The sequence below is a fragment of the Rhododendron vialii genome, chromosome 2a, assembly GCF_030253575.1.
Source record: "Rhododendron vialii isolate Sample 1 chromosome 2a, ASM3025357v1".
Classification (NCBI taxonomy): domain Eukaryota; kingdom Viridiplantae; phylum Streptophyta; class Magnoliopsida; order Ericales; family Ericaceae; genus Rhododendron; species Rhododendron vialii.
The window spans coordinates 12749186-12773780 of NC_080558.1; the positions used below are offsets into that span (position 1 = coordinate 12749186).

Genomic DNA, 24595 nt, shown 5'->3' on the forward strand with positions numbered 1-24595 from the left:
GTTTTTTTTCTTTCCCAAGGTTTGAAAATGTCAATTTCACTGCTCAAACACTAAAATGACATTAACAATTGAGCTAAAATTTATTAAAACCATGCACAAAAGAAAAAAAGACGAGGTTGAGTCTAGAGACTCAAAGCGAACACAATCTTTTACGAGAAAGGATATCCACACAGATTGAAAATCTGTACCAGCAAGTACATATTTGATTTGGGCCGATTTCGGGTCCTAAGAAAATGATCCAAACCACTCATTTTGTTTAAAATATTAGTATTTCTAGGGTATATGTAAAAAATCAATTCAATTGAATATCGATAAAGGCATTTATGATACATCTAACTTTACTTAAAAATTCAGGCTTGAATTCTGTAACAAAGTTGGATGTTTCATAAACACCCTTACCGTTATTCTATTAAACTTATTTTTAGATCCCTGCTAACCACACATACATCTGTACACAGATTGTATACAGATTTTGTTGTAAGGCTCACCACAGGTTCCACACAAATAATCTGAACCGTTCATTAAATGTAAAATAGTTTTTCAAAAGTTCTTGTAAAAAATCAACTCAATATAATACCTATAGGTGCTCGATCCAAAAGTTAGATGATTAAATTAAACACCTATAGGTATTGGATTAAGCCGATTTTTTTATATAGAAACCTTTGAAAAAATGTTTTACATTTAACGAACGGCTCGGATCGTTTGTATGGGATCCGTGGTGGGCCCCACAACAAATCTATGCACAAATTGTATGTGTGGACTGATTTATCGGATTTTTTATAGGGATTCTAAACGTAATATTTTAAACAAAATGAGCGACTTGAATCATTATTTTCTTAGGACCCCAAATCAAATCTGTACTTGAAGGTACAGATTTTCAATCCGTATGATTAGCAAAGCTCTCTAATTTTTAACTTCATAAAAGCTACGTGCACAACAATCTCCTCTTTACCAACAGAAATCTCTTTACCAATTAAACCAATTGACAGTAAACCACGAACCACTTGGCTACCTTCTTGGCGGTTGTCAGTGCAGTCAAACCCATCCAATACTACTGTACTAGTAGTCCAATAAATCCCTCTCTCTCTCCTCTCCTTCTCTCTCTAGTGTCGATTGGGGAGTTTGGGTCTGCAACAGTCATGTCTGGAAACCCTCGTTGCACAGTGTACGTCGGTGAGTGTTCTTCATTCTCCATTCTGGTTTCCCTTCACTTTTGATTCTTCAACGATTTCCGTCGTCGGAAGTAAATTTGTAAGGGAGCTTTGATGCTGTAGTATATTTTTCTCAGATTTCGAACGCTTTTCTGTCAAATTAGGTGGAGTTCTTGGGGTTTTATGGAGTTGATTCGATTTTGGTCGCGAAAGCTTGGTAGCGATTAGCGGCGATTACTAGTTCTTGTTTTTTTTTCTTACTTGATTGTAAATTTGCTTTGAGAGCATCTCCAACCCTCATAAAATTAAATTGCATATAGACGTATACTTGTTAACTGTTGGGATTTAACTGATTTGGCTTCTGAATCGTTGTGAAATATTTATGCATGGCTTTGATGTTTAATTCCTAGATTTGATTCCTTGTTCTCTTATTGCTGAGAAAAAGGAAACAACAAAAGTTTAAGAATTATCCCATGCGATAAGGGCTGAAACATTTTTTCCCCCTTCTAATTATTGGATTAGTTAAGTGTTTACTAGTTTAGGCTCCGGACAGTAAACGTACTTCTCCTAACCCCAAGGACTGGCCTGGTGGTCAAGGTCACGGCTGGTCCCCCGGGATCAATCAAGGTGCACATAAGCCAACCCGGACTTCCCTTTTAATTAAGCTTGTTGTCGCTTTAGTTCGATTATGAAGTAAACACACCTTACTAAATGAACGATCATGAACTTTGAGTTTGAAGTGCAACTTGGCGCGGTTATGTACCATGGAACATGCTTCAATGAGCTTTTTTTTATTATCAATATTCAGGAGTTAAATCTATTTTTCACTGCAATGAGGCAATCCTCGTGTACACGACGAGTTAGATGCTTTGGGACCTTTGGATAAGGGCGAGAGTTGAGATTGATCCGTTTTAAAAGCATTGATTTTTAGGTTCTTAGTTACCTTCCTATATGCTCTTGACATCATTTGCTCTAGGATGCCACACTTTTATCTTATTTGGCGGTTTTGTGGTATTGTTTCAATTTCGGGTCATAGGTTCCAGTTGACCTTGGATAGGGAGAATGATGGTATGCATATGTGGAGTCCTTACCTTTTATGTGTGGGGTTCATGTTGAGGAGTCTCGTGTAGTTTCTTTTGGTTGGTTGCAAGCCCAAGCCATAAAAATTGCCAATCCAACATTGAGTTGGTTGTAAGATCCTCAGAAGGAAAAAATAGAGAAAATTGTGCCTTGGTTTGCTGTTATCTAAGACCCATTACGTATGTGGCAAGACTTTACTCTTCGGGTGTTTGGATTGCCTTGTGCCTCTGCTTGATGATTTCTCTAACCATTGGTTTTGTAGAAAGATGAATACCCATCTTACTACATAACCATTGGATTCCTTACGTGTATGGCAAGACTTTACTCTTTGGGTGTTTGGATTGCCTTGTGCCTCTGCCTGACGATTTCTCTAACCATTGGTTTTTTAGAAAGATGAATTACCCACCTTACTACATAACCATTGGATTCCTTATGTATCCTTGTTACTGCTTTTACTATTTTCTGATGTTCCGTAACTTTTTCATGACTACACTAAATCTTAAATTTATAAACACAGTTTTGTCCGTTTACTCATCATCTTTATGCAATTAGCAGTGAATATTATTTTATTAGAGAGTAAATTACTCTTGTATGTACATTTAACTTTGTATACTCATCTTGACCTGGTCTAATGTGTTTTCTATGCAGGTAATTTGGATGAGAAAGTAAGCGACAGGGTGTTGTATGATATTCTCATTCAAGCAGGACGTGTGGTGGACTTGTATATTCCTCGTGATAAGGAAACCAATCGACCAAAAGGTTTTGCCTTTGCGGAGTATGAGACTGAAGAGATTGCAGACTATGCTGTCGGGCTTTTCTCTGGCCTTGTGACTCTCTACAACAGGACATTGAAATTTGCGGTGGGTCCTTTTTCTTCTGTGGATTGAACTAGCTATGTTTGACGAGGGATCTTGAGTCATACCGTCATTTGGTTGAATATTATGTGGTGTTGCTGTACGGCCTTTCTTATTCATTTGGCTTTTTACTTGTGAATTCTGAAATAAGATTTTGTCACTGGTAAAGTTTCTTCTTCAAAAGCTTGGGTTCGGCTCAATATTTATCAGATGTAGCCAAGGGCCCAAGCTACAATAAGTAACGCACTACAAAGTGGAGTTACGTTTCTTCAAGAATAGGTTGGTTTCTTCAAGAATAGGTTGGTTAACTACTGATAGACTATTGGTGGATGTATTTTAATTTCATACCTTCATTGCTTAGCGTGGTTTGGCCTGAAGTCACTGTTGTCGGTCTGTGATTGAATCCCTTTAAACTTTAAAGAGGGAAATTTTTTGAGGAGCCAACTTGATAGCGCCCTGGCCTTGTATTAGCTTGTATATAATGACATTTTCTTTTGTCAAACAGATATCTGGGCAAGACAAGCCCTCTGCAAACTTTCCCGGATCAAATTCTTCTTTCAGAGCAGGTCCACCCCCTATTCCCTTTAACAATATGGAAGCTTCCCCACACTCCGCAAGATTACCAACACCTAGTTTGTTTCCTGAACTCCAACTAAATAATAGTCCAGGTAATGTATCTTCGAGTGAAGTTTTTTCATTTTTATTTCTTTAGTTTGCTTGTATTTTTTCTTTTTGTGCTTATTCGTACTGGGGAAATGGTTCTTTTCATTTCTTATGTGCTTTTCAATCTTTCTTCCATTTGTTCACAGTTCCCTCTACTGTGGTACACCAAAGTAATGGGTATAGATCAGAGTTTGATGGCTACAGTTACGATCACAGTCGAGGAGTTTTTGGGGCAACAATGGATAACATTAGCCGCTCTAGGTCAAGCCGCTTTGATAGGAGCCCAGTCGATTATCCATTTAGATGATTTTCAAAGATCAATAAGTAACAAATCTCACCTTCATTTTACCTCTCAAGCAACTCTAACGTAATCAGTGGTTGTAAGAAAGGAACGTAATCAGTGGTTGTAAGAAAGGAGCTTCTCGTGGAAGATACATATTTAACTTCAGATGGTAGTTTGTGTTGCAGGTTTAGTCAGTTGTGTTTATTTGATTGCATTGTGATTTGGAGACAGAGACTCTATATGACATTGTATGTGTTGTACTTGTAACCTTATTCCATTCCCTCAAGTCGAGTGTTCTGAACTTGAGAATTGTAATGGGATCATCTATAAGTTGTTGCTTCCCAGCATCTTTTCAGCTTGAAATCTTAAATGTGCATGGCACACCCTTTGTGTGTTGGTGGGTGATCCCGCCATTGCGGGAGATAGCTACATCGGTTGCCCCCCTCTCCACCCTTTCTTCCGAGCAAAAAGAAAAAGATAATGAGTTGCTTGCCTTTGTCAATATCATTGGGCATAACCTCCTTTGTATCCGGTTAAAGTTGCAGCAGGGATTTGAGGAATGTTGGTTTTGAGTCTAGGGAAGGGGCTTAACCAGTTTTTAGAGGTTAGGATGGAGGTAGGAGCAGTCATTTAGTTCGAAAATGGTATGATTCCACCTGCTATATTTTGATCTTTCAAATTAATACGACTTCACAGACTTATACCCAGAATCAATTTGAAATCTATATGGTGAGCTCTGTACCATGTAGAATTTCAGTGTCCATCACATTCCATTGTTTGAAAATCAATACGAACCACAAACACAGAACTAGAAGTGCATAATTCTTATACTGGTACATGTTTTGATCTGTTAGACAGGTACATTTGGATCTCATGATTAAATCCTTGTATTTGTACTGGAACGATAACTTGAATAATAAGCAAAGGCTCCACATGGTACCCGGTGTAGCTTTGGCGGGATTGTTAATGAGCTGGGATTGATGAATATGATTACTGATGAGGTTGTACGTCCAATGTTCATGCTTATTTTGCACAGGAGTAAGTGATAGAAATGTTAAAAACCGTGCTTGTTTTGCACCCAAGAGAATTGGATTAAAATGGTAGTTTTCCATTTTGCCCATGCGAATAAGAAAAGGCGATTGAGGTTTTTTGGGTTTGCAAATTGCTTGAATTGCTCATGCATGATTTTGTAATGCCAACAGTGTTGGAAAACAGTTCTGAAAGGATGAAGGAAGAGAGATTCTAGGTCCACCACATGATGTGTGCAGATTTTCTGAATATCTCCACGGGTATGCTTTCTCATAAAGTATGCTTTCCAACCCTGGTTAAAAATTCCAGTTCAATTTAAGAGTAGGAATGACCTGTCAAGCGGTAGGAGAATTAGATTCAAAGAGTTACAATAACGGGGCATTACATCAATCATGTGAGGTGCACAATAGCTAAATCAAACCCAATGCACAATGACCCAAGACATAGCTATTTGGTAAGAAATAAAGAAATAACGAAAGACTCCTATGCATGAGAACTCTGAGCTGCTAATCAATTCTTGCTGAAAACAATATTTGACCCCTGGCCTCTCAGTAGAGATTCTAGGGGTGTCAAATAGGCAGGTTTGGGTTTTCTGAATATCTCCAAGGGTATGCTTTCTCATAAAGTATGCTTTCCAACCCTGGTTAAAAAATCCAATTCAGTTTAAGAGTAGGAATGACCTATCAAGCGGTAGAAGAATTAGATTCAAAGAGTTACAATAACGTGACATTACATCAATCATGTGAGGTCCACAATTAACTAAATCAAACCCAATGCACAATGACCCAAGAAATAGCTATACGGGGAGGAAATAGAGAAATGACGAAAGACTCCTATGCATGAGAACTATTGAGCTATTAATCAATTCTTGCCGAAAACAATATTTGCCCCTTGGCCTCTCAGTAGAGACTCTATAAGGGTGACCAACGAGGCTAGTCGTAGTTGGTTATGAGAAGTATGTTTTGAGAGCGAGGGAGAGGAGATATCATGGCTCGAACCCATGAAGTGAAGGCGCCACGAGAGTGCCACCATTACGGAATTCAAATCCTTGGTTAACGATAAGTATGTTGAGACCCCCGATTCGGTGTCATTGGACATTCATAAAGTCCCTATCAGAATTCAAAAGAATCACAACAGAGCACACCATTGTTACCTTACTTTCACCCATTGGATAAACCTAAGTTTCTTCAAGCATGCATCAAAGGAGAAAGTCTATGTCCTACAATCAGGACCAAGAAACTACCCGTAAATTGAATTTGTGGGGTCCAAATGTACTTGAGTGCAGACCGTGCCGCTGTCTACATCAGAAGGTGTGCTCATGTCAGCTATCAGGGTGAGGGTTGAGCTTGTTTCATCCATTCGAACACAATCAGCTAAGGAGACCATATATCTCTCGTGCACAATTTTATCAGAAATTAATTAGGCGCGGTACTCTTTGCCCAGAGAAAAGAACTGCCTTTCTTTCTTCTTACCTCTTTCATTCCTTTGTCATTCATTCAATGATTTATGGGTTTGAAGATGATGCTTGTCACATTCATGCGAAAGCTGAGTCTAAGACCCTAGATTGAAAGCTGCCAGCTGAGCAGGAAGGCATAAAATGGTTTAACTACTCTCATAGAAACAATAGAGTATGCTAGAACCGCCATGGGATGCAAAAGAAGCCAAGATGCCCTATCTATTGAAAATGTTAGAGCCAGTGCCGTTCATTTTAGAATTAATGAGTGCATCATAAACGAAACAAAGACCGTATTTGTCTAAAAAAAGTTTGTAAATGTTTAAAGGATTGCGTTTTCACAATGGCAGACTTTTTCTTTGCCATTGTATCTTTCTCTGTGCCAAATTTGCTCCTAAAAGTGAACTTGAAATGGAATTACCCAACTATTTGTACAGAGATATCGTCGGGCATAACCTCCTTTGTATCCAGTTAAAGTTACAGCAGAGATTTGAGCAGTGTTGGTTTTGAGCCTAGGGAAGGGGTTAACCAGTGTTCAGAGGTTAGGATGGAGGTAGGAGCAGCCATTTAGTTCGAAAATGGTATGATTCAGCCTGCTATATTTTGATCTTTCAAATTATACATATTCACAGACTCATTCCCAGAATCGATTTGAAATCTAGATGACGACCTCATTGCCATGTAGAATTTCAGCTCCATTGCATTCCATCGTAAAAAATCAATAGGAACTACTAACACAGGAGTAGAAGTACATAACTCTTATACTAGTATATTTGGATCTCATGGGTATTTTCTCTCACACAAAAACGAACAATCCTCGTATTTAGACTGGAACGATAAGTTGAATAATAAGACAAGGCTCCATTTGGTAACCTGTTGGCAGGATAGTTAATGAGCTGGGATTGAGATTGTGCTCCATAGCGAATATGATTACTAACGAGGTGGTGAGTCCAACGATCCTGTTTATTTTGCACGGGAGTACGTGATACAATTGTTAAACACTGCGCTTGGTTTGAACCCAAGAGGATTTTATTGAAATGATAGTTTTCCATTTTGCCTACGCAAATAAGGAAATTACAAGGCGGTTGAGTTCTTTTGTGGTTTGGAAATTGCTTGATTTGTTCATGATTGATTTTGTAATGGCACCGCTTTTTCTTATAACCCATTTTCTACCACTGGCCTAATCCATTTACGTTGATAACCAAACTCCAGAACCGTTCGTCGATTTTGCCATTTTCGCAACTGTTAACAACCCAATGCAGCTTCAAACAAGATTAGCACATATTAATGGACAATTGAGTCAACGCAAAGAGTTAGCATTATGAATACCAGGTCCTCTGATACTTATTAATCCTTCCAAATGGAGGGATTCGTATGCCGACCAGAATGAGGCTCCCGTTCAGCTAAGGTTCTTATTAGGGGCCTCACTGCCTTATCAATCGGATCCTAGTATCCTACCATCTATACAATCCATTAATCAAATCCTACCATCTGTGCATTTTGTTGCGTTCCCAGACCACTTCTTTATCGAACGGGTAAGATTCTGACAAACTTTTTACTCAACTCTGGTTTGCAGCTCAGACTACAATCCCAGGGGTAATAACAACTTCACCAAACACTGCCCAACTCTGCAACTATCCGCAAACCGATAGAGGTGCTGATCTGATTTGCTGAGGTCCACCATATGATGTGTGCAGATTTTCTGAATATCTCCATGGGTATACTTTCTGATAACGTATGCTTTCAAGCCCTGGTTAAATATTTCAATTCAGTTCAAGCCCTGGCTAAAGAAGCCAATCAAGACGGCCCATCTCTTTTAAACATTAGAGCCAGCGCCATTCGTTTTACGAGTAATGAGTGCAACGTAAACAACATGGAGCCCGTATTTGTCTAAAAAAGTCTGTAAATGTTCAAAGGATTGCACTTTCAGAATGAAAACTTCGCATCTTCTGCTCCATTTAGTGTGCCTAGCCAAATTCTACCTTCTCTGTGCCAAATTTGCTCCTAAAAGTGACCTGAAATGGGGACAATCCAACTACTTGTACCAATGATGATGTGATGAAACAGACCTAATTTGTTGGTAGATCTTTATACAATAGAATTACTACACTCATTTGGATAAATAATTCCACAGTGTAATCCTTAGAATGCGAAAAACATGACGAACAGTAGACCACCTACTCAAGCCACAAAATCCCATCACAATAGTTTCATGCATTGTTCTCATCCTATATAACATACATGCAATCCTCCTCCAAACACAACTCACATAATTCTACTCTCTCTCTCTCTCTCTCTCTCTCTCTCTCTCTCTCTCTCTCATGAAGAAGAGAATTGAACTGAAAGATGAGCTTATACTGCAACACCCGTTTCTCCTTCTCCTTGCTCTAGCATTGGGATTCATTATAATGGATCCATTTCAAATGGGTCCGGTTGGAGGCCATGATTTTAGGCCGGTGAAGCATGACATTGCACCATACAAGCAAGTCATGGAGACGTGGCCTACGGACAACAGAAGCCGATTAGGGTCTGGAACTTTGGAGTTTGTGGATCAAGTATTTGGCCCCGAGTCGTTGGAGTTTGATTCAAGCGGACGTGGTCCGTACGCAGGGTTAGCAGATGGACGCGTAGTGAGGTGGATGGAGGAAGCTGGAGGTTGGGAAACATTCGCGCTCGTGACAAGAAACTGGTAAGATTTTTCAAAGATAAATTTAGCGAACTTCCATTTCTGAAGTAAAAATAGCTGAAACATGCTTTTACATGAAGATCGAAATATGGTTCAGAAATCAAATGCATCATTAGACACTTGTAATGTGCAAGTACAACCAAAACAATCTTGATGTGTACTGTAGTCGTTTCTTGTTTCATTTTTCATTCTGGGGAGAAGAAAAAAATTCGGGAAATTGTTTTGGGAAAACTATCTCAAAAAGATCAAACAAAAACAAAGTATTGTCGAACATTTCATTGTTTTTTCTCCAAACAAACGAAAACTAGTGTTGGCGAAAAATTCTCAGGAAACACAGAGGATTTCTGGACACCAAGTTCGCAAAAATGAAAAGGACGATATGAAACAAAACTGAGCACTTTCCAACATTTCAGTGTTTACTCCAACCACACAAAAACAAAGGTTGGTGAAACTTTATTCTGGAAACACAAATTTTTTTTCTGAACCACACTTATCAGGAAACATGAAGACATATTTGAACTATGAAAACTGCTCTTACGCAAAAAGATCAATGACATGAAACACAACAGAGTAGTTTCTGACATTTCATTCTTTCCCCGAAAAGCATGAAAACGAAGAAAACAAAAGCACTTCCAGACATAACAAATTTTCTTCTTTCTAATCCATGCGACTTTGTAACGAAATTGGATTCCTCCAAGGTCTGAGAAACTCTGCGCAAAAGGAGTCGACTCTTCGACGTCCAAGCAATGGAAAGTGGAGCCGCAGTGCGGCCGCCCCCTAGGCCTAAGGTTTGACAAGAAAACTGGAGATTTGTACATAGCAGATGCCTATTACGGACTCCTTGTTGTGGGGGCTGAAGGGGGCATCGCTACTAGTTTGGCAACTCACGTGGAAGGAGAAAAATGGCCTATTTTCTTCGCAAATGATCTTGACATCCATAACAATGGTTCCATCTTCTTCACAGATACTAGCAAGCGATACAACCGCGCGTAAGTTCTTGCGTTCCTTGTTTCCCCATCGTTGAGCTACGTTTTGGGTTCATTTTTAAGAGAGAGTCATGGTACACAGCACGGCCAAAGCTTAAAGATACTCGGGTCAAATATGTAAATTCGCGTGTGGTTAGTTGTTTTGTAAAGACAATTTTTGTTTGTAGGTCATTTTGCTTATGTTTTGTTTAATTAATGGAGGTAACTCAAAATTTTTTGAAATACAGGGATCATTTCGTGATAATGTTGGAAGGAGAGGCCACAGGTAGGCTTCTTAGGTATGATCCTCCTACAGGAACAACACATGTTGTAAAAGATGGCTTGGCTTTTCCAAATGGAGTTCAACTTTCTAAAGATCAATCCTTCCTTCTGTTCACTGAGACTACCAATTGCAGGTTCTCTCTCTCTATCTCTCTCTCTCTCTCTCTCTCTCTCTCTCTCTCTCTCTCTCTCTCTCTCTCTCTCTCTCTCTCTCTCTCTCACACACACTGTCAAATTTAACATGAAGCTGATGAATAACCAACAACAGAATTCGCCACTAAAACCATTGACATGAAGTTATTGCCAAATTAGTTTTTTTGGTAGTAAACTAGCACATAAAAAGAGAATCTGTGCCCCCATTTTTATGTGCATAGATCCGGAGACAGATGTGTCCATAACAGTCCAATGCAAGTGGACGCAAATGCCCGTCCAGTGCATGTGGATCTCTCGTTATCATGTGTGGCCCAGGTGCATCGGACATTGCGGACACATCTAGATCCTTACACATAAAGAGCATAGCTCAAACTCCATTGATTCACCTTCTTTTTTATGTGGTAATGAGCTCCAATCAACTATAAGGTTCTCACCAAGTTTAAACTTAGAGAGCAAGTATTCTATATGCATGTTGGACCACAATCTTGTGATCAACATGACCCTCACATGCATTTCATCTCTAGAAATGGCATGCAAGTTGAGACGAGAAGAAAAGAAAATTGTTAACCACCGCCCAAACAAGACCTAAGAGAGAGAACAAAGGTAGGATAATGCCATGATATTTAAACACCTTCTTGGTTGCTGCCTATGCATGTAAATGCACATATATATGCACTATATTTCCTGGTTGCATCCCAAAACTCGTTTTTTGTCTTTCTTATTCCGGTTAAACCAAGAAAAAATGCACAGAAAAATTTTGCAAGCTCAAAATTCCCAGTGTCATAATCTACATATTTAACACTTGGGTTTTCTGGGTACATAGCCTCTTTCCTTTTCTCCTTTTTTGAAATGTCTAACAACCAAACATATTTGCGCTACTGTAACAGGATACTGAAATACTGGCTAGAGGGTCCGAAAACAGGCACCGTTGAGGTAGCTGCTAACCTACCGGGTTTCCCAGACAATATAAGGCTAAACGAGAAAGGCGAATTCTGGGTGGCGATAGATTGTTGCCGAACCACATGGCAAGAAGTTTTCTCTAACAACCCATGGATAAGGAGCATTTACTTCAGACTGCCGATTCGGTTGAAGTACTTGGCTAGGTTCATGGGTATGAAGATGTACACTGTCATCTCTCTGTTCAATGACAAGGGAGAGGTATTGGATGTTCTTGAAGACAGGAAGGGTAAAGTAATGGAGCTAGTCAGTGAAGTTAGAGAGACAAAGGGGAAACTGTGGATTGGTACTGTGGCTCATAACCATATTGCTACCCTCCCTTACCCTTAAACCTAGTTCATTTGAATCTTGTAGCTTTTAAGCTATGTGCAAGTGTTTGTTCTTCAGAGATTGGAACTAAAATTGGATAAGATTGATCAGGTAGGTTTATGTGTTTAATCAGTGCTCTAGTTTGCAGGTGGTGATTGTTGTCACCAAGAGTTGCAGGATGAGTTTTCTGTGTACTAAAAAACTAGTCACTAGATGCTAGTTGGGCAGAAGAGGGGCGTGTGGCACCTAGAGATTAGTTGGGTTTTTTTTCCAAAAAAAAATAAACTTCCATCTTCTCCCAAATTTTAATACTAAAGTAACAACTAAAAAGTAACACAAAATAAATCTCTTTTCATGGATTATGTACCATATGTTCTAGTGGAGTGATTTTGCCACCAAATTGTTAACGGCATTCCCCATCAATATGGGTTGATTTTGTCACTCCCCAAATTGTTAATTTCTGGGGAGTGCTATTAACAATTTGGGAAGTGACAAAAGCACTCCCTTATGTTTTATTAGCCAATTTAGGACTTTGATATGTATTTTGTATATATCATACATAACGCCATATTTAACCCTAAAATACTAACAATTGGAGAGAGCATTTTCTTTACTTTTTTGATACATTAGAGCAAGTACACCAGACTCTGTACTCGTGCTCTTTAAGCTAAAATAAAGAGTAAAACCATGAAAAAGTTTACTATACCACCCTAGCTACTTGCTTAGGTATTATACATGCATTGATAAAAGCTCGGTACTTATAGCATGTACACTAATGAAAATATAAAAATGTTGATCAACAGTATACTTTTTTCATTTTACCTACTCACATTTCTCTCAACACTACACAAATATTATCTATTTTACCTAACTCCAATTAAAATATATATTTTTCACTCATTTTTTTATTATCTTTATTGTTTAAAGAGAGGAGAAAGGAGGGAAGAGAGAGAAAGAAATAATAAAAAAAGAAAGGAGTATGAATAGTGCATAGGTAAAAATAGAGAACAACTATTCACAAATGCATTTTAACTCATCTTTTAGCTCATTTGGTGTAGACTATTTTTTATGTTTCTCTTAGGTAAAGTAGCAAAAAATGTACTTTTGCTCATCTAGTGTACTTGCTCTTATAGCTATCAACTGTAGCATAGCAAAAACATAAACTTTTATTATTTTAATGTCAACACCCACTTTAACACCACCACCACCACCACCACCACCACCACCACCACCCCCCCCCCCCCCCCCCGCCCCCCCGCCGCCCCTCTATAAAAAAAATTACACTCATCTCTCTCCTCATTAAAGATGATAAAATAGAGAGCAAATACAGAGCATTGCTACAGAGGCAATACAAAAAGTAAATAGGTAAAGTACAAAAACTATATTCTGATAATTTATCTATTTATTGGTGCAGTTGCTCTTTCTTTACTTTAATTTTTGATACCTTATAGAAGAGATCAAAAGTTATCCAAACTTTGCATAATTGCCTCAATTACCATTCCATTCTAACTTCCCCTACCCACCTAAGAGGAGTTAGTAGTAAAAAGAAAAAGAAAAAAGAGGGGGTCAAATCGGAGTCCCTTACCTTTTAATCTTTGGTGCAACTCAACTGAAAATAACCAAAAAAATAATAATTGTGATAATGCCAAAACTCCAGCGCATAAAGTCTTGTACACTGTACATGGTATAAACCTTTTGTGGACTAGTGTTTTGACACCAACAAAAACAGTTTTGGCATTATCATTTCCAAAAAAAGAAGAAGACGTACTCCAACATACAAACGAGAGACAACAAAGCCATGCGTTGATGACCTTCGCAAAGCTAAAGCTCAACAGAAAATAAGATCCTCGGAGTCATAGTCCAAGCCACAGTTACAGACCATATCAAAAGAACGCCTCTATCCCCCCCTCCCTTGTCCCCCACCAAACGGGCCGTTAGAGTGAAAGAAGACAGTCTCACAATAGCCGGATTCGAGCTCAAAATTTAGGAGCACCAAGGGGGACGGGTGCTTGCACGGATGAATTTGTCTCCTACAATTATGTTTTTCACAATGATAATCGTGGATGTCTACATAATTAGCCATTATAATGCCTTTACAATTGCTAACTCTGATCTCACCAACTCACCATCCAAACACAATAACACTGTCAATGGAAGGCCAAAAAAAGTAGCACGTGCAGCGCACATGCCAAAATATATACATACATACGTGCTCAGATAGATAGCAGTGACAGTAGATAGATAGCAGTGACATATGACTACTGTCCTGATCTTTTTTCGTTCAATTTCTTTTCCCCCAGTCACCCTAGAATCCAAGTTGCTTGTGCCCAGTGGTCATAGCTCCCAATCTCTACATCTTTCGAATAATGCCTCCAGCAGTGATATAAAGTGTTCCGACGTGGGATGGGGTGTTACAGCTTCACAATTTGGTGATGACCAATGACAATATTACTAGCTTGAGCTTCAAGTATCAACTTCTTGGACTGGAGGAACAGGGAATTTTCCTGAGTCCTCCATATTAAAGCAAGCTATCCTTGTACATTCCAAGGTGAATAACAGAATAGTCATGGAACAAGAAACAACAATAACACAACAAAGAAGCTCCTAGCCAAGAAATGAAACTGAAGTTTACAAAAATACATACTAGAATACAAAAAAGGTTCACTTGAAATCAAGCCCTAGAAGTGCCTTCAAAAGAGCGAGAAGATGAAGTGCTGCAGAGCATATCTAGATAGAGCATGGTTAATTAGCCGGTACAAAGTCGAGTACTGCTGCACAGAGTTTAGAGCTTGGATGTTCCTTCACTATCAACTGCAAAATAAATGTAGACTATCAATGTTTATGCATTCTAACACCACTAAAAACATGAGTAATAGCCCATTAGACGGCGAAAGAAATGGATAGAAGCCCCGTAATTGAAGAAGAGTAGTAGCAAGAACTAGAAAGCTGAAACTCGAACATTAATTCAACAATTTTCATTAATGGATACAGGCAATGCAGCAACAAATCTTTCAAATACAATGACGCTGTCATCATGAAATTCAAAATTGAAGGAAGAACTTTACTAAACAAGTTGAGATGAATGGCATTGACAAATAGGTGGGTGAGGCTTTCCTCCTTCCTGGAACATGTTAAAGGGAAGTCATTGAGGTTAATCTGGTACAAAAATAACAGAAGGTTGTGATTGGTTCACTTGCATGGAAATGGCATACCTTCATTTGGTTCGTTAAAAGAAAAAGACAGAATGCACATTACGAATGGAATCTTAATTAACGATTTTTGGTGACTGAGCCTTTCCACCTTTCTAGGACACAGAGAAATTGAGGTTAATCTTGAAGATAAAGAATTTAAGGTTGTGTTGAATTCACAAGAACGGAACATTGAATTCGTCATTCAGTTTGTTCAAAGAAACTGACAGAATGCACATTACGAATGGAACCACCATTAATCATTTCAGGTGAATGGCCCTTCCATTGCCAAGGGAAGGAAAGACGATTCCATTCCATTCCTTTCCTAAATCATTCTAGACGACCTTGACAGTACCTTCTCACCGGAAGCATTAAGAAACTTACACATTTCCACAATGGGACTTCAATCTCTCAATAAGTTGCATTCCCATAAAACCCTAGGTGTTATGTCCAATGGGTTGCCAAACCCAAGGACGACGAGGAAGCAAGTTCTCTTGATGCAAATACCTGTATCCAGACTTATTAATTCACTGCAGCACTAATGAAAGCCCAAAAAATTTTAGCATGCTTTGCAGGATTAGCAATGAGATGGAGAGGATTGAGTAAGGGATGTAAAATTTTTCGCCGAACCAAAAAAACTCAATCTGAGGCAATGTAAGTAGGAAAGACATGTGTTGTGTTGGAAAATTGGCTGCTGCAATTCTGAACTGTTGGCGAAACCTCCACAAATGCTGAAATACACTTCGAGTCACGACTATGTCGCTTTCCTAAAGACAGTATTTGCCCCCACCAATACCGGTATGCAAAGGGTTACAGCAAACCTGCCTTCAAGATAAATCGAAGCCCGAACTTGAAGTTCTTTCCGTTTTCGTTTGCACTAACGAAACGGACAGAATATCTGCTTGAACGAATACAAGAACCGAGAACCACAGTGTTCTATTTTCTGCAGCAAAACAGAACGCAGAATGAATGCTAGAAAATATAGAGAGAGATGTAGGAGAAATTCGGATTATGTGTGTATATTATGAGCACTGGATTCTGCTAAGTAGTGGTCTATTTATAGGCCACTACGCACCCATTGAGAATGGGTATGCACCCGATCTAATCTGACCGTTGGATCAGATCCTATGGTCCAGATCGATCAGTCACACCCAGTCACACCGAACTGGTGTGCTGTTTCACTCACACCCAATCGGATTTGATCCAATCCGTTGGATCGAGCCCATTCGCAGCCGACGGCTAAGATCGCAACTCTAAGAACCAACGCACCCGTAGGCTCGAGTTGCACCCGATCGGAACCGCTCCGTGTGACTCACCTACCACGCGTGTGACACGCGGCATCCACGTCAGCGCCACCTTACTGCCAACTCGCAATAAGAAATGGCGCCAATAAGGCGCCTAGCGCTGACGTGCTAAGTGCAAAGTGCGCCGCTAAAGCACCACAATGCACCACAGCCCACGCCACACAGCCCACGCCGCGCGCGCTCGTGCGCGTGCATGTGTGAGTGTGTACCGGCTCTGCCGGTATGGTGCAAAGCACCAAAGGGCTGCACCACACTAGATCATTAGTTACTTTCATTAGGAATATTTCCTAATATATACCACTCCAACATCTCTCAGCTTACTAATGTGGGACAAAACTCACAAAGAGGAAAAACAAGCATTCTAAGGAAACAAAGGAATTTTCCAAAACCAAAAAACGACGACTCTTTTATTTTGAAAATCTCTAACAATCCCCCACCATTTTCGAAATACAGATGAAATATTCTCGATTCTTATTACAAGGTTTATGCATACATAAATAGTGTCTTGCGACTTCAACTATTCACTTAGTGAAAACATATCAAAGCTGGTCAGGGCAGCATAGTAGACGTGTCTTTGAACTAGTTGTCCTCTGTCGACCAACCGGACGTGTCTCACACATAATCCTCCAAATAATGCAGATATCCCAATCGGTTGACCCGTGAACTGGCCTTGGGTCTTTTATCTTGATTTCATGAATGCTCTAAGGTTTAGCCCCTGTGACCTATAGGAAGCGGCACCACTTCCACATTCACATAGGTAAATCGCTATCCGTGCTCCTATAACATTAGCACAAAACAATCTATTAAGAACTAAGTAGTTCAACCTCCTTTGTATTTCACATTATAGGTACAAAACACTTTACCTTGGAATGTGTAAAATAACTTTAAAGTGTTTCCAATCACGACATATGGTGTAGTTTCTCATTGAACTCAAGAGATTGAGAGTATCAACCGGTTGAGTTGAGTTTCCACCAGGAGTGATTAAACTAATTGGGCAAAAGTCCCATTCCCTTTGATGTTTTCAACACCAAATCCCTTGCAAGGCCTTTCGTAAAAGGATCCGCCAAGTTTTGACTTGACTTAACAAAATCAATGGTTATCACCCCATCAACAATCAATTGTCTCACATAGCTATGCCTTAGTCCAATATGCCTGGACTTTCCATTATACACTTGGTTATACGCTCGCGACAACGTAGCTTGACTATCACAATGCAGCGATACAGGTGGCATAGGCTTAGGCCACACTGGAATTTCCAGCAACAGATTTCTCAGCCATTCTGCCTCCTTACTACCAGAAGCTAATGCTACAAACTCGGCTGCCATGGTTGAGTCTGTTATCAACGTTTGCTTCTTAGATCCCCAGGAGATTGACCCTCCACCAAGTGTAAACACCCAACCACTCGTTGACGAGTGATCATTCCGCTCAGTAATCCAACTAGCATCAGTGTATCCTTCTAGAACCGAAGAATATCCACTATAGACTATTCCATAATCTATAGTCCCTTTGAGGTACCGCAGTACTCTATATACTGCATGCCAATGTACATGCCCAGGATTATTAGTATACCTACTAAGTCTCCCAACCGCATATGCAATGTCTGGTCTTGTACTTGTCATGGCATACATCAAGCTGCCAATCACTCTAGAATACTCTAGTTGTGACACAGCTCTCCCCTCATTAAGATCCAATGGTGATTGAGAGTCATACGGAGTAGACACCGGTTTGCTTTCAAAGTGATTAAACTTCTTTAAAATCTTCTCAATGTAATGTTCCTAGGATAGAATCAAGTGACCACCACTTCTTTTAATTCTTATACCCAATATTACATCAGCAATACCCATATCTTTCATACTAAAAATAGCAGAAAGAAAATCTTTTGTACTCTGAATGCTCTCTTGGTCTGTACCGAAAATGAGCATATCATCTACGTACAAACAGATAATGACTCCTCGTTTGCCATTAAATTTACTATACACGCACTTGTCAGATTGGTGTATTGTAAAACCATTTGACACAACCACTTTGTCAAACTTCTCATGCCATTGCTTAGGTGCTTGCTTAAGTCCATAAAGAGACTTTATAAGCTTGCAAACTTTGTGCTCATAACCTTGCACAACAAACCCCTCTGGTTGCTTCATATAGATTTTCTCATCTAATTCACCATTAAGGAATGCAGTCTTGACATCCATTTGGTGTATCTCAAACTTGTATATAGAAGCTAGAGCAATTAAAACTCTAATTGTTGAAATTCTAGCAACCGGGGCGTAGGTATCAAAGTAATCAATACCTTCTTTCTGGGTAAAGCCTTTGGCTACAAGTCTGGCCTTGAACTTATCAATAGTTCCATCAATTTTCATTTTCTTCTTGAAAATCCATTTACAAGCAATTGGCTTAGAACCAGGTGGTAAATCCGCCAGAACCCATGTATTATTACCCATGATAGAGTCCATCTCATCTTGGATAGCCTCTTTCCAGAAAGCCACGTCTTGCGATTTCATTGCTTCCTCAAATGTCAAAGGATCATTTTCAACATGAAGTGAAAATACATTGTGAGCGCATGAAGTCTCTCTAGTGCCTTCAACTAGATAAACTATGAAATCAGGACCAAACGTTTTCTCTATCCGAACTCGTTTGCTCCTTCTCAATTCAACTTGTTCCTCAGGTTCATTTCCTTCAACTGGAACCTCTAAAGGCTCGTTGTCCTCTTCGGACATCAAAGGAAACTCTTCCGAATCTTTATTAGATTCCAAATCTTTACTAGATTTTAACCTTGGAATTCTGTCAAATCTGTTTTCATAAAACACTGCATCTCGAGATTCAATGATGGTGTTGATGGACACAACATCATTAGGCTCGGCCACTAGAAACCTATATGCTTTACTGTGCAAAGCATATCCAAGGAATACACACTCGATTCCTTTTGGACCCAGTTTCTTCCTTTTAGGTCTAGGCAATCTCACAATCGCCCTACACCCCCAAGTCTTAAAATAACTCAAGTTTGGTTTCCTTTTTGACCAGAGTTCATATGGAGTAATGTTAGACTTTTTGAGAGGTACTCTATTTAGGATATAAGCAGCGGTAAGTATAGCTTCGCCCCACAAACCTTTACTTAATCCTGCATTGCTTAGCATAGCAACTACCATCTCACATAAAGTTCTATTCTTCCTTTCGGCCACTCCATTTTGTTGTGGTGTATAAGGTGCAGTTACTTCATGAATTATCCCTACTGATTCACAATAATCAGGGAAGTGATATTCACCACCCCTGTCAGACCTAAGACGTTTTATCTTCAAACCACATTGATTTTCCGCCTCTAGTTGGAGTGCTATGAAAATCACATACATCACTATGAATCAATTCAAGTAATGTAGAAGTCCGCTCAATTTTAGGAAATGGCAATCTGGTTATCTTTGATTCCAAACAAATCTTGCATTTATCAACCATATCATTATCAGATTTAGGAATTAGTCCAGATTTTATCATGCAATCCATTTTCCTTGTACTGATATGTCCTAAACGAGTATGCCATAAAGATAAAGAATCAAGCATATAAGCAGAAACAACTGTGTTATTAATATTAAGCATAAACATCCCCTCGGTTACATAGCCTTTGCCAACAAACACACCACCCTTGGACACAAAAATTTTGCCCGACTCAAACACTACTTTAAAACCATACTTATTAAGTAGACTTGCAGACACGAGATTCTTCCTAACTTCCGGTACATGATACACATCAGTAAGAGTCAGCGTCTTGCCAGAAGTGAACTCCAAATCCACTTTGCCTTTTCCCTTAACTGATGCAGTTGACGCATTTCCCATGAACAGAACGGTACCATCTGCAACTGGACTATACTCAGTAAAGAGCCTCTTGTCATTGCAAACATGCTTTGTCGCACCAGAATCAACCCACCAACTTCCAGCATCATCGAGGATATTCACCTCGGAAACAACAGCAATGAATTTAGAATTCTTTGCCCCAGATGCTCCTGGATTTTCACCAGAGTTCTTCATTTTCAGGATTTTGCAATCTTTCTTAAGATGCCCAGGTTTGCCGCAATGCCAGCAACCAGTGTCGGTAGGATCCCGCTTCTGCTTCTTCCACTTACCAGAAGACTTATCACCGTCCCTGTTCTTGCGTTTCTTGTTGGAACTTTCTTCCACCACATGTACTTTAGAAGTAGAATTATCCTTACCCTCCTGACGCTTTTTCTCTTCCTCCACCCGAAGGTGTTGGGCCAACTGATCAAGGGTATATTCCTCGGTCTTGTGTTTGAGTTCCTTTTTGTAATCTTTCCAAGATGCAGGCAGTTTGTCAATAACAGAGGAAACAACAATAGATTCATCCATATGCATGTTCTTAACCTTAAACTGACTGAGGATATACTGAATCTCATGCAACTGATCAATGACCGGCTTTGTATCAACCATGCGATAATTCATAAACTGACTAACAAGAAATTTCTTACTTGTAGCGTCATCAGAAAGATACTTATCATTGAGTGCATCCCAAAGTTCCTTTGCTGTCATTGAATTCTGATAGACATCGAACAATGCATCTGACAGTGCATTGAGGATGTGTCCTCTACATATGTAGTCATCATTCTCCCACTTGCCCCTTTCACGGGCCTGCTCCATAGTTTCATCATCTGGATTTTCCGGTATCTCCGGACTCGGAGTAGTCAGAACATACACCACTTTCAGGGTCGTTAGCAAGAAGTGCATCTTCTTCTGCCAACGCCTGAAATTCCCACCTTCAAACCGCTCCAATTTCAGAAAGTCTTGAGTCATCTTCTGTAGAGACATCGCCATCGCAAAATACTGTCTTTAGATTGTTGGAAAATTGGCTGCTGCAATTCTGAACTGTTGGCGAAACCTCCACAAATGCTGAAATACACTTCGTGTCACGACTATGTCGCTTTCCTAAAGACAGTATTTGCCCCCACCAATACCGGTATGCAAAGGGTTACAGCAAACCTGCCTTCAAGATAAATCGAAGCCCGAACTTGAAGTTCTTTCCGTTTTCGTTTGCACTAACGAAACGGACAGAATATCTGCTTGAACGAATACAAGAACCGAGAACCACTGTGTTCTATTTTTTGCAGCAAAACAGAACGCAGAATGAATGCTAGAAAATATAGAGAGAGATGTAGGAGAAATTCGGATTATGTGTGTATATTATGAGCACTGGATTCTGCTAAGTAGTGGTCTATTTATAGGCCACTACGCACCCATTGAGAATGGGTATGCACCCGATCTAATCTGACCGTTGGATCAGATCCTATGGTCCAGATCGATCAGTCACACCCAGTCACACCGAACTGGTGTGCTGTTTCACTCACACCCAATCGGATTTGATCCAATCCGTTGGATCGAGCCCATTCGCAGCCGACGGCTAAGATCGCAACTCTAAGAACCAACGCACCCGTAGGCTCGAGTTGCACCCGATCGGAACCGCGCCTAGCGCTGACGTGCTAAGTGCAAAGTGCGCCGCTAAAGCGCCACAATGCACCACAGCCCACGCCACACAGCCCACGCCGCGCGCGCGCGTGCGCGTGCGTGTGTGAGTGTGTACCGGCTCTGCCGGTATGGTGCAAAGCACCAAAGGGCTGCACCACACTAGATCATTAGTTACTTTCATTAGGAATATTTCCTAATATATACCACTCCAACATCTCTCAGCTTACCAATGTGGGACAAAACTCACAAAGAGGAAAAACAAGCATTCTAAGGAAACAAAGGAATTTTCCAAAACCAAAAAACGACGACTCTTTTATTTTGAAAATCTCTAACATGTTGCATTGGGTTCCGTTCAAGTGAGTCCAGATGGGAAGATTGTTAATGAGCGGAGATTTTGATATTCTCACAGCCAAGTGCTAATAAAAGGTTAATACGAGGAACCCATATGTCCAAAGACTCCAAACATACACTTATTTATCCCCACAAAAAGGATGGTACTAGTTTAGTCTCACTGTTCTCTCTTTCACTAAGAAGTAACCAAAGTATTGGAAAATTACTCATCTATTTACTGCTAAAATTTTGATGCTGCGTAAGCAATGCCAAATTTTATATTGCATAGAAGTACGGATACGTGACGTAAGTGTATCCAAAAGTATCCGATACTTCAAGAATACAGAAAATTAGTTCAAACAATGGCTACGTTTAAGGAGTATCATATACCTGCCTGTGAAAATCCAAGGACTCGTATCCTAAATGGACATGACACGGATATGACACCCATCTATAAGTAATCAAGCAATCATGCTTCATGGATCAGATTCCAACCATTATAAGTGAGCCCTAGCCACTTGATACGATCTAGGACAAAATCTCAATTCAACATACATCACTAACCAATGTTCAATATAACTCAGACTAAACATAAATAAGCTTCAAAAAGGCATATGTGGATTTGCAACCTCCAAAACATTAAATATAGAAGTTCACATAGTACGACATACACAACTACTAATCTAGAAAAGAAGGGGCAGAGTCACTTCTATGTTGGGACTGTACCTGATAACTCTATGAACTTTCACGTGAAGAAGCTTCACATTGTCTCATAATCTGTCCTCCATGATTAGGAGAGAGGAGGGTGTCGACGGTGTTGCCCAAAATTGCAAATCCAGTTGGAATGCCAGGAACAATCATGACCCTCACTGTTTCTTTTTCCGGATTGTACAACACTAGTTGCTTCTCTTTAGATTCATCTACTATTATTTCTCCGTCCTCTTCTATTATCTTTATGAGCACCCTCAACACAAACTCGTCTTTTGCTGACAAATACAACACACCGTCTATATACATCATAGGATCAGCAATCCTAAATTTAGTCCATGACTCTGTTACCCCGTACTTATTCATCATCCAAACTTCAGTTCCGTCGTCACAAACCGAGAAACAAACCAAACAGAGACATCCCCGAAGAACGACCAAGCATTCACTGTCTAACTCATAATCAGGCAGCTGGATTTCCCTAAAAACCTGATCTGACAAATCAAAAGCAATAGCATTCATAAGATTATACCAACAAAGCCAATGAAGACGGTCATTAAGGTAAACCCCAGTCTGAGGTTCCAGCCAGTTATGTGAAACTTGAATTCTGCTCCAAGCATCAGTTTTCATCGAATAGACAGCCACATCATCAGTATCAGCATCATCAACCTGAAGGGCGGTATGGACCATCACAACCTTGTAATCATCCATACACGAGTCATAACCGAACCCACGTACAGGCTTCCCGTACCCTTCGTTTTCATTCCAATTGATGTCAGACAAAGGAGATTTGGGCAGTTTCTTACATTCTCTAGTGAAAGGATTCGACAAGAAATTGGGTTCATAACTTATACCGTGGACCAGAAGCAAGCCATTGAAAGGTTCCGAAGCCATTAACCGCTCACCGAAGCACTCGGCCGGAAGAGTATCAAGCTTTTCACAGGTCGGGTTTGCGTCGGCGAGATCAACGGAGTAGAGGGCGTCAGAGCTGGATCTGAGAAGGGCTTTTGGAGGTTTTTTGGTAGTAATGGCAATGTGAAGGTGGGTTTTGGCGAATTGGGGGGAAGAGATTAGGGTTTTCCATGAGGGAGAGACACATTTGAACCGGCATAGAGACTTGACTGGTAGTCGAACGAGTACGTCGGCGACGATTTCCGGTGGAAGGTGGCTCCAGAGGGAATCGTCCATGGTCTCACCGTCCGACATCATGGTCTTCTTTACGGAAGATTTATCTTTCTGGGGTTCTTGGGAGAAATGGAAGAAGAGACTGAAAAGAGAGAGAGAGAGAGAGAGAGAGAGAGAGAGAGAGAGAGTATCCGGAAATGAAGAGCACTCGGGCGGATTTGATTCGTCACCGGAGGGTCAGCGACAGGTCTACAGTGGGAGTTTCAGCTTGAGGAAGGTGTGAGGGAGTTTAGCGCAGAGAGAGAGAGAGAGAGAGAACAGATTAAGCGTGGATTCCATTTTGAATCCACCCAAAAGTGATATATTTTAAAGATTTTTTTTTTCTTTTAAATGTCAAATTCATTTCAGAGCCAGAAGGCAATACAGATCTCATCAAAAGGTACAGGAAAGAACTAAAACTACCAAGACTTCGACACAGGCACCCCCTGCAAGCAGGACCGACAAAAAATGCCTAGAGTAGAAACCAATCTAGGTCCAGGTAGTAGAGAATTCTAACGGACCCCCAGCTCAAACTTGCAGAAAACAAAGCACAACTGAAATCTGAAAAAGCAACAA

At 40.1% G+C, this 24595-nt stretch overlaps 3 protein-coding genes across 9 annotated transcripts; 2 read left to right on the forward strand and 1 right to left on the reverse strand.

The window, feature by feature from the left end:
* The first annotated feature begins 940 nt into the window (after nucleotides 1–940).
* LOC131316852 (spliceosome-associated protein 49) lies at nucleotides 941–8470 on the forward strand. 2 transcript variants are annotated; one of them, XM_058346337.1, is made up of 4 exons: nucleotides 941–1173; nucleotides 2880–3091; nucleotides 3591–3753; nucleotides 3895–4386. In XM_058346337.1, the coding sequence occupies exons 1-4, from the start codon at nucleotides 1140–1142 to the stop codon at nucleotides 4053–4055; spliced, it is 570 nt and encodes a 189-aa protein (XP_058202320.1). In that variant the 5' UTR covers nucleotides 941–1139; the 3' UTR covers nucleotides 4056–4386. The 2 variants fall into 2 exon arrangements, with proteins under 2 accessions (XP_058202320.1, XP_058202321.1); XM_058346338.1 differs by lacking the exon at nucleotides 3895–4386 and adding an exon at nucleotides 8090–8470 and having other exon boundaries at nucleotides 1001–1173.
* A 136-nt stretch (nucleotides 8471–8606) lies between these two features.
* On the forward strand, nucleotides 8607–12029 carry LOC131316849 (protein STRICTOSIDINE SYNTHASE-LIKE 13). Its single transcript, XM_058346330.1, has 4 exons — nucleotides 8607–9202; nucleotides 9898–10188; nucleotides 10413–10580; nucleotides 11487–12029. The coding sequence occupies exons 1-4, from the start codon at nucleotides 8835–8837 to the stop codon at nucleotides 11884–11886; spliced, it is 1227 nt and encodes a 408-aa protein (XP_058202313.1). The 5' UTR covers nucleotides 8607–8834; the 3' UTR covers nucleotides 11887–12029.
* A 1858-nt stretch (nucleotides 12030–13887) lies between these two features.
* LOC131316850 (F-box/kelch-repeat protein At3g06240-like) lies at nucleotides 13888–24317 on the reverse strand. 6 transcript variants are annotated; one of them, XR_009197307.1, is made up of 3 exons: nucleotides 22877–24304; nucleotides 15438–15560; nucleotides 14322–14676 (listed from the first exon to the last, which is right to left on the reverse strand). XR_009197307.1 is itself a non-coding variant. In XM_058346333.1 (2 exons), exon 1 carries the CDS (start codon nucleotides 24062–24064, stop codon nucleotides 22886–22888), a length of 1179 nt encoding a protein of 392 aa, XP_058202316.1. In that variant the 5' UTR covers nucleotides 24065–24317; the 3' UTR covers nucleotides 13888–14676; nucleotides 22877–22885. The 6 variants fall into 6 exon arrangements, 2 of the variants coding, with proteins under 2 accessions (XP_058202316.1, XP_058202314.1); XR_009197304.1 differs by having other exon boundaries at nucleotides 14322–15196; XR_009197306.1 differs by having other exon boundaries at nucleotides 15078–15560.
* Nucleotides 24318–24595: the final 278 nt, after the last annotated feature.

What these genes read in the sequence shown, in the direction of transcription:
- LOC131316852 (XM_058346337.1), top strand. Translation starts at nt 1,140, where the DNA reads ATGTCTGGAAACCCTCGTTGCACAGTGTACGTCG. An exon ending in TCGTTGCACAGTGTACGTCG is followed by an intron (nt 1,174 to 2,879) that starts GTGAGTGTTCTT and finishes TTTTCTATGCAG; the next exon opens with GTAATTTGGATGAGAAAGTA. An exon ending in CCAACTAAATAATAGTCCAG is followed by an intron (nt 3,754 to 3,894) that starts GTAATGTATCTT and finishes ATTTGTTCACAG; the next exon opens with TTCCCTCTACTGTGGTACAC.
- LOC131316849 (XM_058346330.1), top strand. Translation starts at nt 8,835, where the DNA reads ATGAAGAAGAGAATTGAACTGAAAGATGAGCTTATACTGCAACACCCG. An exon ending in AGCAAGCGATACAACCGCGC is followed by an intron (nt 10,189 to 10,412) that starts GTAAGTTCTTGC and finishes TTTGAAATACAG; the next exon opens with GGATCATTTCGTGATAATGT. An exon ending in ACTGAGACTACCAATTGCAG is followed by an intron (nt 10,581 to 11,486) that starts GTTCTCTCTCTC and finishes CTACTGTAACAG; the next exon opens with GATACTGAAATACTGGCTAG.
- LOC131316850 (XM_058346333.1), bottom strand. Translation starts at nt 24,064, where the DNA reads ATGATGTCGGACGGTGAGACCATGGACGATTCCCTCTGGAGCCACCTT.